We start from the raw sequence: 14513 nt of genomic DNA, 5'->3' as shown, positions 1-14513 counted from the left end.
GGGTCAAACCTCACCCTCTTTTTAAGCTTGACTGTGTTTAAAATGCAAATAAACAGCACTTCCCAAACTCTGTCCTGCTCTCTCCCCTGGATCATTTAAACACAAATACTTTTGCTAGGACAGTCCAGTTGTGATATTTGTTTCCTCCATTTAATTACCTCCAGCTGATGGACTCCCTCCAGGCTTTGTATTAATGACAAGTATGTAGGATGGGGTGGTACCAACAGACTTTGATCTAGAAGTGACTAATAACAACTTATCTTCCTCTTTCCTTCCAGCCCAGCCACCTTGTGTGGTTTATTGACCATTCCACGACACTTTCATTTGTAACCATTTCTTCCTGCTCTTATGTCTGGAATGTAGGACAATAATCACTGAAGGCTACAGAGACTTGCATTCCCTTCGGAGCTGAATGTTGGAGCGAGCCTTGCAGACTAGTTTAAAGATTGTGAAGCCTTGCCAAGGTTGGAGGCTGTAACTTGAAACATCCTTATGCCTTGCCTGTGCAGCTTTACTAAAATGTATTTCAGGTTGCAGCCATTATGAAAACAGCCTCCTATTAGCAAGCATAATAGTAGTCTTGTCTAAATTTAACTTCGTTTTCTGAATTCTGGCATACGCCAAGGGCATGCAATTAAATTTCATGAAGGTCCATAAAAATCACAACAGCAGTAGCGGAGGGTGTGTGTCTGGAATCTGGTTGCTTTCTCCTGCACACAAGAGCACTTTCTATTTTATATCACAGCTGAGTGGGTGGCCTGTAAAACATGGAGTGGAGGTCCAGTTATGGACCTCAGACCACAAATGGTTTAAAGTCCACCTCTGCGAGTCTAAACCTTCTCTTTTTCAAAACTACTGAAACAGCTCTTCTTTGTCATAAAACGTTGTTCCCATACACCTTTACGTCCCTTATGAACTCATTTCGAAGTCACTGTAAGGCAGATATTGAACTAATTTAACACAAATGTTGCCTAGTAGACAGAATGCTGATGCACAAAATGTGTGAAATCTCTATGTAACAATGAACTGGAGGCATGACCTTGGAAAACTTGTTCCCTGGCAGGTCACCATCTATCTGTTGCAATGGTATATATTTATTATCTAGCTCAGTTTTCTTGGAAGCATTAAGATTACAAGGCAAGATCTTGTGAGTGCCGTGCAACCCTACTCAAAAGCCTCACGGAGTTAAGCAGGGCACGCTGCCGGCACACACACACAATTCCAATTTGTACCTATCAGGTTGACAAAGCATTGCCCTTCTTATTCAGAAAATGGAACTTGCATCTTTACAAGTCCATACTCCATTTTGAACGCTAAGAGCAAATGCTGCTTTGGGAAGTGCAAATGATGGCCACCAACTTGGATGGCTTTAAAAGGAGTATAAATAATGAAATCACCACCACCACCATTAGTATTATGGAATAGTTCGTCCCTAATTTCATTGGATAAATGCTGGAAGGTATGGAGTTATGTGACCCCCTGAGCCAAGGCAGTAACTACACAACCTTTAGAAGACATCTTGAAGGCAGCCCTGAATAGGAAAGTTTGTTTAATGTTTTATTATGTTTTTTTATATATATGTTTGAAACCACCCAGAGTGGCTAGGATAACACAGTCAGATGGGTGAGGTATAAATAGTCTTCTTCTCCTTCTCCTTCTCCTTCTACAGGACCTCCCTGTTTTCATCAGAGAAATGTTAGTGGGTATAATACTTCATGGGTGTCCAGACTCATGCAGTATTTCAGATTTATGAGGCAAGCCCCTCTAGAACATCTCCATGCCCCACTCAGGATGAGGGAAAACGTAGCTAGACTAGGGTGTATATTAGGGTTGTAACATTTCTCACAACCTCATGTTCCTTTAGCTTAGTTAATGAACTTTTGCCTAAAAACAAAGGAATGAACCGTCATTTCCAAATCTTTCGGGGGGGGGGGAGGAAAGATCACCCCGAAATCAATAAATCAGTTTTTTGTACAGTATATGAAACTGTATAATGTATTATGTAATATAGAGCTTGCAAATTTTCTAACGCTTGTACAATGTTTCATACGCCGTACACCGCTTGTTGTTGCTGAGGTTAAAGAGAGATTGCCGTTTGACTTAGTTTCTGAGGCAAGCATCATTAAATCCAATCACTTGGAGGGCTCGTTCTTTCTATATACCAATGTTTGGAATTTACTTAAACATTCTAAACAGTATAATAATAATAATAATAATAATAATAATAATAATAATAAATTATACAGTAATATATTATTTATTCCCCAGCCACTCTGGGCGGATTCCAGCAAAATATTAAAATACAATGATTCATTAAATATTAAATTCATCAAATATTTTTGGAACTTCCATCAAGCTGTAAAAGTTCTGAATAGTTCCCCTAAAGTTTTTAAAAGTTAAAATACTTATGAGTAGTAATGTTATGTACTGTATAGAGTCTGCCTTTTCATTTCGAGGTGAGCAGAATTAGCCCCCCTTTCAGTGTTTCTAAGCAAACGTTCACCCATTTATGGTACAGGAAACCACTTTTTTTGGGGTGGGGGAATGTATAAGAGTTATAACCCTAGTGTGTATATGCAGATATACTTTATCCAGTATGTAAGGCAGTTTCCCAAATTTTCACGTTTTTGACTTTTTAGACACGCACCATTTTGCGATGCAGGAATCCAGGTTTTACAAGCCAACTGGAGGTTATAAACTAACCCCTTACAAGAGATACGGACACAGACATAAATTGTTATATCAAAATGTGTGGGGACACACCTAGTAACACTGTTTGGAAAGCTCTGAGGTAAGGAATTGTTTAAGGGGGAGGAAGTTAAAAATACCATGGAAAACAGAAGGGGAAGTTGAACCAAAGTAAAATTTATTATGTTATGGAGTGTATATGTGAAAGTTTTTGAAATTTAATAGAATATAATAACTTTTTTTCCAAATCCCTCTCAGTGTAAATTGGGCTTATTTCCAAACAGAACACCAAAAAAATATTCTGTCACACAAGTGTCTCTTCAAAGGCAACAGAAGCTGCGAAAGCGCAGACTGAGGAGAAGCGCAGGAAAAAACGCGGGAGTCTGAGGCGCGAAAACTTGCGCATGCGCTGTAGCGACGCAGGGACATTTAAAAAAGAGAGAAAACACCTCCCCCTTCCGCTCCCCCCCCCCAATCCCCGCTCAGCAGCCGTTAAACGGGCGATGCGGGACGCAGCGTACTTTTTGCTGTGGTTCCTATCGCCGCCCGCCCTCCCTCCCGCTCTGGAGAAAGCAAGCAAAAGCGGGCAGAAGAAGGACGCGAGAGGGAGGGCAGGACAACGACGACGAGGAGGCGGGGCTTCGGCGGAGCCCTTCGTCTCATTGGTTCGCAGGCGCGCTTTCGATTTTCAGTGGCGCGCGAGGCGAAGGTTCCCCGTGATAGCTTCTCCGCGCGCCCACCTCCCCCCAACTGCCGCTCACCCCCTAAGGAAGGGGTTCCTCTCAGCATGGCTTCTTCTTCTTCCAAAGGGGGGAGGAAGAGTCCTGCTCCGGCTGCGTCAGCAGCATCGCGGGTCTCGGCCCTGGAGGAAGAAGTGCGGGGCCTGACGGAGGAGCTGAGCCAGTGCCAGGTGGGTCCCGGGGCGGGCCTCAGGGGCCGGGGGAGAGGAGGGCTTCCCTCACTCCGCAAGGCCCATCGGCCACTCGGGAGGCAGGCAGCAGGGGGAAATATCGCAGCTTTGTGGGGAGGGATACCCGCAGAGGTCATCCAGTCCAACCCCCGTCCCCCGACCAGGCAGGAGTCTCAGCTAATGCATCCCTGATAGACGGGCATACATCCTCTGCTTTAAAACCCCAAGGAAGGAGAGTCACGGAATCATAGCGTTCTGAAGTGGGGGTCCCTCAGGGGTCATCCAGTCGAACCCACCCCTGCAAGGCAGCAGGAGTCTCAGCTAAAGCATCCCTGATAGACGACATCCAACCTTTGAATTTGTTCGTTCCAGACTGGGGTATATATGACGACGACAACAACAACAAATTATTATTTATACCCCCCCCCCCCACAAATCTGGCTGGGTTCCTCCAGCCACTCTGGGTGGCTCCCAACAGAATTAAAAGCACAATAAAACATCAAACATTAAAAAAACTTCCAAATACTGGGATGCCTTCAGGTGTCTTCTAAAAGTCAGATAGTTGTTTATTTGTTTGACATCAGATGGGAGGGCGTTCCACAGCCTGGTCCTAGAATTTATGAGTCTTAGAATTGTAGAGTGGGGAGGGCTACCCAGAGGTCATCTAGTCCAGCCCCCATAGCAGGCAGGAATCTCAGCTAAAGCATCCCTGACCTGACGGCTCTCCGACCTTTGAATTTGTTCGTTCCAGACTGGAGTTTATATGATAACAACAACAACAACAATAGCAATTTATTATTTATACCCCGCCCATCTGGCTGGGTTTCCCCAGCCACTCTGGGCGGCTCCCAACAGAATATTAAACAGAATAAAACATCAAACATTATAAACTTCCCTAAACAGGGCTGTTTTCAGAAGACTTCTAAAAGTCAGATAGATGCTTATTTCCTTGACATCTGGTGGGAGGGTACCACTACTGAGAAGGCCCTCTGCCTGGTCCTAGAATTTATGAGTCCTAGAATTGTAGAGTGGAGAGGGTCCCCAATCCAACCCCGCAGTACAAGAATCTTTCACTCCTTGTGGGGCTTGAACCCTGGGCATGCCCCATCAGGCATGCCATAGGAGCCACATACTGAAGTGGGATCAGTTGTGCCCAGAGACACAAAAAAGTGAATGCAGAGCAAATACAGTGGAACCTTGGGTTACGTACCGTCCTCCTTATGCTTCGGGTAATGAGCTCCGCTAACCCGGAAGTAGATGCTCCTGGTAGTGAACTTCGCCCCAGGATGTGAGCAGAAGTCGTGCAGCGGCAGCGGGAGGCCCCCATTAGCGAAAGCGCACCTCTGGTTAAGAACAGTTTCGTTGACTCCCCTGCATATGAACGTTACAAAAGGCTTGTTTGCACATTACTCCAAACACAGGCGCCGTGTTCTATACTTGCACTTGTGTGCAAGTGTCTTATGACTGGTTGGTACACCACCAGTTGCATACACAGATACTGTACTCCACCACTTGGTGAATGTTACATGTGAATGCTGCTAGAGCAACTTGAAAAAGTTAAATATTATTAATTACATGTATCACAGGTATGGAACCTCATTAGTAAGTATTGATGATGGAACAACAGGCTAGCTTAGGGGGCGCATGGCAGGCCAGGTGGCACACGTGACTTGCTCCTCCACCTTTTCACCGCTGCTCCCTGCACCTGCCATCTCACTCAGCCTATTGTTAGCTCCCTGATACGAATATGTGATGCCACTTGCATATTGCAGGCGTACACAATCGTAACTGTGACCACTGCTAGCTCTCTGCATGATTGTTTAATTCCATATTTTATTTTAGCGGTGATGTAAAATTCCTTCTGTGTACACTGATATTCTGTGTGACATTGCTGCCTATGACAGCCTGGTACTGCAAGTCAGTAATAACTCCTTTGCTGGATGAAGTAGAAATCCTAGCTGGTCAAACATATTCTCAAAGGGCAGCTAGATGCATCTAAGAATCTCAAATGCAGTGTTTGATGATGATCATCCCCTATTTTATTTCATAGGCAGAGGTCACCTTTCTCTGAACATGCAGCTTCTGTTTTAAGCTATCGTGACTAATAGCCATTGATGCATCTGTGAATTAAAAAAGCCGATCTTGTGGCTATTGCTTCATTGTGTGTCATTGAATTCCTTACATTATTTATGCATTGCATGAAGTCTTCTTCCCTTAATCTGCTGCCCATCAGTTTTACTAGGGGATCCTAAGGCCTACTAGTATGAGAGGAAATATTTCTATTCACTCTCTGATTTTTTAAATGGTAATTGCGTGTTCAGGTTAGTTGTTTCAGTTTAAACCAGAGCCATCCTATATATTTGTATCTGCCTGCCAGCCCCCCCCCCCACTTTCTATGTGATTCAGTGGCAGTTGCTGCACAACATCCAAAGCCCTGCCAGTTACTTCCCTTTCTGTTTCTCCTCCTTTTCCCCCAATTGCCACCAATATGAGGAAAATTAACTGTGTCAGCTCCCGGCCTGATCTGTGGATGTGTCAAGATAATGTTGGGTCTTTGGATCCTCTGAATATTAGGCTGCCTTGCCTTGTCCTTCCCTACTACCTGTAGAAGTCCACTAGTGGCACATCCTCTCTCACAGCACAGTGGCATTTATGCTACTCCACTCAGCTCGCCTCATAGAATTGTGGAGTTGGAAGGGACCCCAAGGGTCATCTACTTCAACCTCTGCAATGCAGGAATCCTGCCCACAGCTGCCCCTGGGTAGGCTCAAACCACCAACCTTCTGGTTAACAGCCAGACACACTGACCCATTGTGCCACTGGTGGCTCCTTCATCTAAGTCTTTTTTTGGGGTATATTTTCTGACAGCATTGTGATTCTTGGTTTATTTTCAACCCTTATCCTAATAATTTCTAATACTTTCTTTACTTGCCCCTTTTGGTGAGCTTTCTGTTATGCCCCTAAAGACCATCAGAATTTATGTGCATCGCTTTTTGCACTTACTGTTTTTCAGTCTTATTTGCCATTCTGTTGGCCAATCCAGCAGTTTGGAGAAATCCTTTTTCAAACTTTCCAGTATCTTCACTACCCTGAATAATTGGTGTCATCGGCAAACCTGACTACTTTACTGTTCTCCCTTGACTCCAGATCATTTATGAATAAGTTAAATAGCACCAGTCCCAATACAGATCCTTAGGGGACCCCCTGTTTTCTACGAATTTATCTGGGACAGATGTTAGGCTGACTGGTCTGTAATTATGTGGATCCCCCCTGGATCCTTTTTAAAAAATTGATGCTGCATTGGCTACCTTCCAGTCCTTTTCTAAGAAGATTTATTTTAGTGATAAGTTGCATATTTTTGTTAAAAGATCAGCAGTTTCACATATGAGCTCTATAGGAGCTCTTGGGCGAATGCCATCCAGCCCTGGTGACTTATTTTTAACTTGTCATTTAGTTCTAAACCAGCATCCTTTGTCACCTCCGATTGACACAGTTCATTGGAGTGGTTGTTCAAAAGTAGGAATCTCTTTCAGCATCTTCAGTAAGGACTGATGAAAATAATTCATTGAGCTCAGACTTGCAGATAAGACCACATGAGACAGAATGCTGTCTCCTTCAAATAACTTACATTAGTAATTTTTGGCATGCTAGTTGCTGCGATTCTCGTTCAGAAAAGCTTCTGCATGGTTGTTTAGAGGATATACGGTACTTATTCTTCACAGGCAACTAGATGAGTGGCTATGTGACATGTGATTTACCTTTTTATAATTTCCTGCTATTGTAGCTTTGTCTTCTTGTAACTGGTATACTGGAAAGCAGCCACAGCTCTGTGATAGAACATATGCTTTGGATGCAGAAGTTCCTATCTTCATGCCCATCATCTCCAGTTAAAGGATCTCAAGAAGCAAGTCTTGTTCCTGTAGGGAAGATACACGGCTGCCTGTCAGAATAGACAATATTTGGCTGAACAGATCCAGCGGTCTTCAGATGTTCAGGGTTTACATGCTTCTGATCTATTCAAGTATTTATTATTTTAAAAATATGTATTATGTATCTTAAGGCTGCAATCCTATACAGTGGTACCTTGGTTTATGAACTTAATCCATTCCGGAAGTCTATTCTTAAACCAAAGCATTCTTAAACCAAGGCGTGCTTTCCCATAGCAGCAGGGGACTCAATTTACAAATGGAATACACTCAACAGGAAGTGGAACATGTTCTGCTTCCAAGGCAAAGTTCACAAACCAAAGCACCTGCTTCTGGGTTTGCAGCATTCTTAATCCAAGTTGTTCATAAACTAAGCTGTTCTTAAACCAAGGTACCACTGTACACACATGTTTAGGGGCATACTTTTATTAGACCAACTTGGCACTTGCACTGTGTTCTTTTGGGTGTCATGTGACTTGCATAGGTTCACGGCCCTGAAAATGCATGGCCCTCTTTTGCATTGGGACATGTTGGAGGTCATGGTGGCACCATTTACATAACAAAAACTACCACAGAAATATCAGCATTTTCAAAAGTAGGAGGTCCATGGCTTGGCTTTTTGAAAAGTGGGAACCATTGGGCTAGGACATTACCAGTAGCCTTCAAAAATAAAAGTGGATCATGGATTAAATACAAACAAATTGACCCTTGTGTTCAGGCTCTGTACAATGATGAATATTCAGCTATCCCCTGAAACATGCATGTTCTCTTTCTGAAACAGCTGAACATCCAGCCTGAACCAACTGGGAGTCTTATTTGTCTTTGATGCTACATGTTTGCAAATGCAAGCTTTAAACATATGGAAACTTTGATACAAAATTGATGTCAACAAGGGCCACCTCAGCAGTGAGATCATAAACTCTTCAGTGCTCATAATTCTTTAACACTTTTATGAAAAGCTAGTTGAAATTTGAAGTAGTCTGTTCTATCTGTACACCATTGACACTTGCCAAACTGTGGTTAAGCACCTGCAATATTTTTCTTCATTCCTCTTCTCCCAAAACACAGATATATACAACACGATTATTGGTTTTGAATACGGTAGTTTTCATTTGGTTAGGGCCAGGGTCCTTTGAGTTGAAAGCCACTTTTTTTTAACCATGACTGCTCCTCCTATTTCCTTTTTCTTCTCCTGAGTATTTCAGATATTTTCAGTATGTTGCCAAGACCTGTGGAATATTGTCATTTGTCCCTTCCAAGCTTTCTCCAACACTTGTGAGGAAAGGGTCAATCCCAAATTATTAACCTGACTTTCTCATATTGATAGAATGAGTTTTGCGTTTAAATCCCACCTTTCCTCCAAGGAGCACAAGTTGGCATCACAGTATGACACCCGATCCCCAATTTTATTCTTGAAAAAATTATGTGAAGTGTTAAACCAAGAGAAGCTTATCTTCTGAGTTTGTAATCCTGTTGTTATACAGTAATGATGAGTGATGGGCATTCCCCTCCCTCTCTTCCTATTGATGCTTTCTCCCCCATCCAGAAAATACCCCAATGCTCTAGAGCAGAATTTGGGTGCTACAAGAGGGAGAAAGGAAAAGGAAGCCTTGTTTGCTTGAGCAGAAGTTTGTTGTGCAATTGAATATCATTATGCTTGTATCCCAAAGGATTGTTTCACATAGTTCCTAAAATGATCATTGTCTTTGACCCTAGGTTTTGCAGCTATGGTGGATTGAGATCTATGAGGCTTATCAGTGGTTCTATCAATGGCTTATCACCAAAGCTGTGGCTCTCTATAGATCCTAATGCAGATTTTCTGCCTCTTGAATTAGTTGTCTGATAAATGATGTTCCAACACTGCAGTGAGCTACAGAGTGCTTAACAGTTAAATTTTCTCTATTTAGCCATATCAACTCTCAAACGAATGTGCCAAGTATATATGTTTGGTTAGGCTATCTGTATCCTGGGATTTCACAGAAATTCTACATTGAAAACAGCTTTGAAATTTACAGACAGATGAACACTATGCAAATGCTGAGCATCATTAGGAAGCAAGGAACAATAAAAGATTCCCATCAGTCCGATGGATGTTCTGACCGTTAGAATGCACTCCATTCCCTGAGCCAGTGATCAAATGCAGAAATCCTGATTTCTCAAATTTTGCTCACCTGGAAGATAGCTGTGTTTAACCCATAGGGATGTACAGTATGTAATTTTCCTATTCTATGTATTTTTTTTATTAGGTTTCATTTGTGCATGCTGAGTTCTCTGAAACAGTAACTCATTGAGGGTACAATCTACATCTTTATTCAAAAACTTATACTGTATCCTATCTTAATGGCTAAAGTGAACTCTCAAGAAAATAGAAACAAAATGACAACCCCAAACATATCCCAGTAAGTGCCCTTATCTGGGCAGCCCAGCTAATAGCTAGCAGACCCAAGACCCAAGATATGGGCAAGCCCTGCCAGTGTGTGGAAGCACCAGGGCAACTTTGGTTAATTTTAACTACGATTTTTTTTTTTGGGGGGGGTGGCACAACAACCTCAACCCATGGTGTAATATATTTCTCTAAGCTATAGTGGAGACTTAGCATAGTTTTGATCTGGACATGACAATAATCCACTGTTAATTCACAACAGAAGTGAAAGCATCCCACAAGCTTCTGGTTGGCCACTTTTATGAATAGGATGCTTGCTGGATTAAATGGGCCTATAGCCTGATCCAGTAGGGCACTCCTTATGTTCTGGTGTCCTTGTTGCTGTCCCAAAGGAGAGGAGATGGGGAAGTGAATAAATGTGAGCCTTATGCTGATAAACTACAAACTATGGCTTAGTGTTTTGTCCAAACCTAATCAAAACACAGGCCACTTCCCACTTAAATGGGAGTTAAGTTTCAGGGCCTCCCACACATAAGTGAAATTGCGCAAAGTTGGGAGCACCCTCTAAACATGCTTTAAATGCCCTCTCTGCCATGCTTTCTTCAATCCATATAAAAAACACTGTATCCAAAAATATGTGCAACTAGAATTGGAGCTCTGGGGCCGGCAGGAGGGTGGAAGATGTGTGGTTGTTGCTGCTGCACTACCCTGCACATCATCTGTTAGGCAGGGAGGCTGAGCAGCATAAACAAGAACCCCCCCACCCGTGCCTCTGGTCTCTTTGGGGCTTCATCCACCCCCACCAACGTCCTCTTTGGGCTCCAGGGAGGGTCTTCTCATGAGCTATGAGGACTCTCCAGCTCTCTCCCACCATTTCCAGGTTTGAAGTATTTCCTGATGCCGTGCATATACATGGTCACGAGTGAGTAGAATGTGCATCAGTGGGAGGTGGCTGTATAAGAATAGCCCGTGGCCCACCCAGTCCAGCAGCAAGTTCTCATGGTGTTCAACCAGGTGCCCACAGGAGGTCTGTCAGTACGGTAGCTGTGAATAGCCTTATTCTCCACAAACTTATCCCAAGCCTTGTTGAACATATCTTCCACTCCCTCGCTCATCTATTTTTCTAACAAGAACCAGTCTGATAGATGTACCTTATTTGCTTGTGGCCCTGAGCATTTACTTGAAGCTTCATAGGCTTTAGAATGGAAGATTTATATGAATAGAAATGTGCTTCTCAGCTCTTTCACAGGTGGCTTGTTTCAGTTGCATAGCTGCCAAGTTTTCCCTTTTCTCGCGAGGAAGCCTATTCAGCATAAGGGAAAATCCCTTTAAAAAAGGGATAAAACTTGGCAGCTATGTTCAGTTGTTTGTGTATTTTTTCAAATGTTCATCAGTTTCTTTCACTCAGTGAGGCAAGTGAGAAGCAAGAGGAATCAAGCTGTGTTGAGCAAACCTTGCAGCTATGTTGCAGGGGCAATGTGTTTGCCAAATTCCTGGCTAGCTTTCCTGAAGTAAATACTTGAAAGTGTTCTTTATTCTGCAGCATTTGAAAGTGCTTTTTCAAGATCAAGTCCTAAGAGCTCTGTTTGTTTAGTAATCCAGTCAAGCATAGTAGTAGTGCTGTCTTAATTAACATGCTATGTTTGAATCTTGGATCTAAGAAATTTACAGCAATATGAACTGGCTGTAATAATATTATTTTTAAAATATTGCTTTAGATGAGCTGTCTTGGACTATTTTTTTAAAAAATGAAAAGGTGGGTTATAAACTGTTAAAATAAATCAATAAGATAAGTTACACTGAGATTGTCCCTTAACCTGATCCTCACTTTTCTCTGGGATCAGGTCAGGAAAAAGAGCAGCCTGATTCAGTTGGCCAGCCTGGATACCAGGACTTTGCAAGTTTTCCATCTTCCCCTGGATATTTTTTCTGTGCAGCCAAGAATTCCCTGCCTGTTTGCAGTGAATCTTAAAGTCGTGGATGGATTTCCAGGAGAGTGCAATGTTAGAAACTCAGATATATAAGATAGGTGCCAAATGGCTCCTAAAACCAGGGTTGCAGTTGCAAAAATGGAATGCCTACCGGTAGTTGCCAGTTTGGGGTCAGATGGCTTGCAAGTCATATTTTTCGGTACACCTTTTTGGTTCCTGAAATTCATTCTGATTGTGCAGATAAAATATAATGGATAGAATTATACAGGATGTGTTACTCGTGTGTGAAAACAGTCAAGATCTAATGCAGTGTTTCTCAACCAGTGTGCCTCCAGATGTTTTGGGACTACAACTCCCATCATCCCTAGCTAGCAAGACCAGTGGTCAGGAATGATGGGAGTTGTAGTCCCAAAACATCTGGAGGCACACTGGTTGAGAAACACTGATCTAATGATCTCCAGGCATTCACCTCCAGACAGTGTTCCAAATTAGCAGGGCGCCAGGCTTAGCACCTAAAGATTCTCCATTTGCGAGCACATCAAAAAGTCTGGGTGCCATTTTCTGCGCCCGGCTGACACTCGGGTAATGCTGAAATGTATGTGCTTTGAAGCCTCAAAGTATATGTTAAGGATAGACAATATGTTAAGGAGTTTTAAAACAAAGAGTGTTTTGAAAACTGAAGTATGGTACCAATATTTTTATTGCAAACACCAAATTGAACATTTATTAACAATTTCTGTTAAAATGTGATATCAACAATGTATCACTTAGGTGAATTGTGTATTAATTCATGTTAATCAAAATAATAAATAAAAAGTGTTGCCACCCCCCCAAATGGCGACTAGACAGTCTGTTTTGGCGTCCACAACCCAGTTCCCTGGAGCCATTTGTCTCCTAGCTTTTCCCAGTTTCTAACATTTCCACCAAATGGTGGAAATGACAGGTGCCATCCTGGCATCCGGGCATCTTGGTTGCAATTGGCTGATATCTAGGTGCAAAATGTGCCTGGCTCCTGCTGAATTTCGAACGCTGGGGGAGTGCTATTGCACTCGTGTCCCACATGTGGCATCTGGGTGGCCACTGTGAGTACTAGACTAGACAGGCATTTGGTCTGATCCAGCTGTTCTGTTTTTATGGAGTTCTGGGCTTGACTCACGTGCCTTGGGTGGATTCCAGTTGGTATCCTTATGCTCATGGAAGGATTTTGATACAGCAGACACCCCCACTAACAGAAGAGGAAAGGAGGCATTTTCTGCCATTCCCCCTGCAGCCCCACCACCCGCCTTCCATCCTATGCTGGCATGTCAGTCAACCTTCAGGGGGTTCCAGGGAGTGTTAGCAGAGCTGCCCTGGAGGAAGGCTAGGACAGAAACTGAATAAACCAATAAATAACTTGCTGGATAAAAATAATTTCTGTGAGCCTGAGGATACCAGTTGGATTCCACTCCTGCGTATCTTGGAATATCAATGATTGCAACTTGTTCAGGAATTTTAGTTTATTTGGGAATGTCTTGGGCTATGTGCCTGGGACGAACGCTGGCTCTGGGACAGAGTGTTGCCTGCATGCCCCTGAAAGAGACTGCTCTTGTTGAAGGTCTCCATGCTGCTCCTGGGAGGCTTTGGTGCTTAGGAGGTTTTGTCCTTAGCAGCTGCAAATTAAAGAAAAATGAAGGGAGCTGGATGCTTTGAGCTTAGGAAAACAAGGGGCCCGGAGGAAGCTCAATGGCTGAGTGTTTGTGTGTGAGGGTTGCCTCCGGAGACCTTTGGCATCCTCACTAGAATAAGTGTGGGCATGATATTAACGTAAATAATATTGTCTACCTCTGAAGTGTCTCTGTGTGAATAGAGGTATCAGTATTCTGCTTCTGGCTCAACCAGCACACTGGGAAACCAGATTTAGTTCACATTTTTCTTGCAGTTTCTTGTAGGAAAATAGTAGTAGTGTGTGTATGTGTGTTCAGGAATAATGGAAATTGATATAATACTGTGCTTCTGAGCTGCATTTAATTTTAGAATGTTATTCACCATGGCCATGACTCTTTTCAGTTGGTCTAGAATGATAGATCAGTATCTCCAAAACTTAGTGCCAGGCTGAGGGATTTTTGTGCTGCAGGAAGTGAATAAATAGCAGCCAACTTCACCAAGGTGAGAACCTGCATTCCCTCCTGGGGAACCTTCAAAGGGTTGGTGGGGCAAGAGGCAAAAGTGAGCAGATCAGTTGATGTGACTCTTTGTACTGTAGGCTGCATTCCGGGTGAAACTAAGAGATTTTCTCACACGTTTCCATCTCTTCATTCAGATAGGCAAGATGGATGGATCAATCAATCTGTTTCACTTGTACACCACTTTTCTACAATGAGCTGTGCCCAAAGCGGCTTACAGCAAACATTCAAAACATAAAAATAGAGAACATTTGATGTACAAATGTACAAAATACAGATCATGCCAGGAAAATCAAAATAACAAAAACCAATAACAATTGCACTGTACTGGATTTCCGAATGGAAGCAGGGGCTTTCTGGAGGCTGAATAATTTGCTCACCATTGAATTATGCATTTGTAAAAGGAAAACAGTAAGTTTTGCCTTCTTTACAAGAGAACTTTGTAATACAGGGACACGTTCCAGCCAGGTAGAAGGATTCAAGGAGGGAGATGTTGTGATTTGTGGCCTGTGG

At 42.9% G+C, this 14513-nt stretch overlaps 1 protein-coding gene across 2 annotated transcripts in view; it reads left to right on the top strand.

The window, feature by feature from the left end:
* The first annotated feature begins 3348 nt into the window (after positions 1–3348).
* Positions 3349–14513, top strand: part of CNTLN (centlein) — a 176674-nt gene continuing 165509 nt past the window's right edge. The window contains exon 1 of one of the 2 annotated variants that reach the window (XM_035140509.2): positions 3349–3598. In XM_035140509.2, coding sequence (XP_034996400.2) covers positions 3476–3598 — 123 coding nt within the window. In that variant the 5' untranslated portion in view covers positions 3349–3475. The remainder of the gene's footprint in view (positions 3599–14513) is intronic. The other variant, XM_035140510.2, reaches the window with a different exon arrangement.

Source organism: Zootoca vivipara, chromosome 16 (assembly GCF_963506605.1).
Source record: "Zootoca vivipara chromosome 16, rZooViv1.1, whole genome shotgun sequence".
NCBI classification, from domain to species: Eukaryota; Metazoa; Chordata; class Lepidosauria; order Squamata; family Lacertidae; genus Zootoca; species Zootoca vivipara.
Note: the sequence above shows the minus strand (reverse complement) of the source record. Positions and strands in the feature narration are given on the sequence as shown.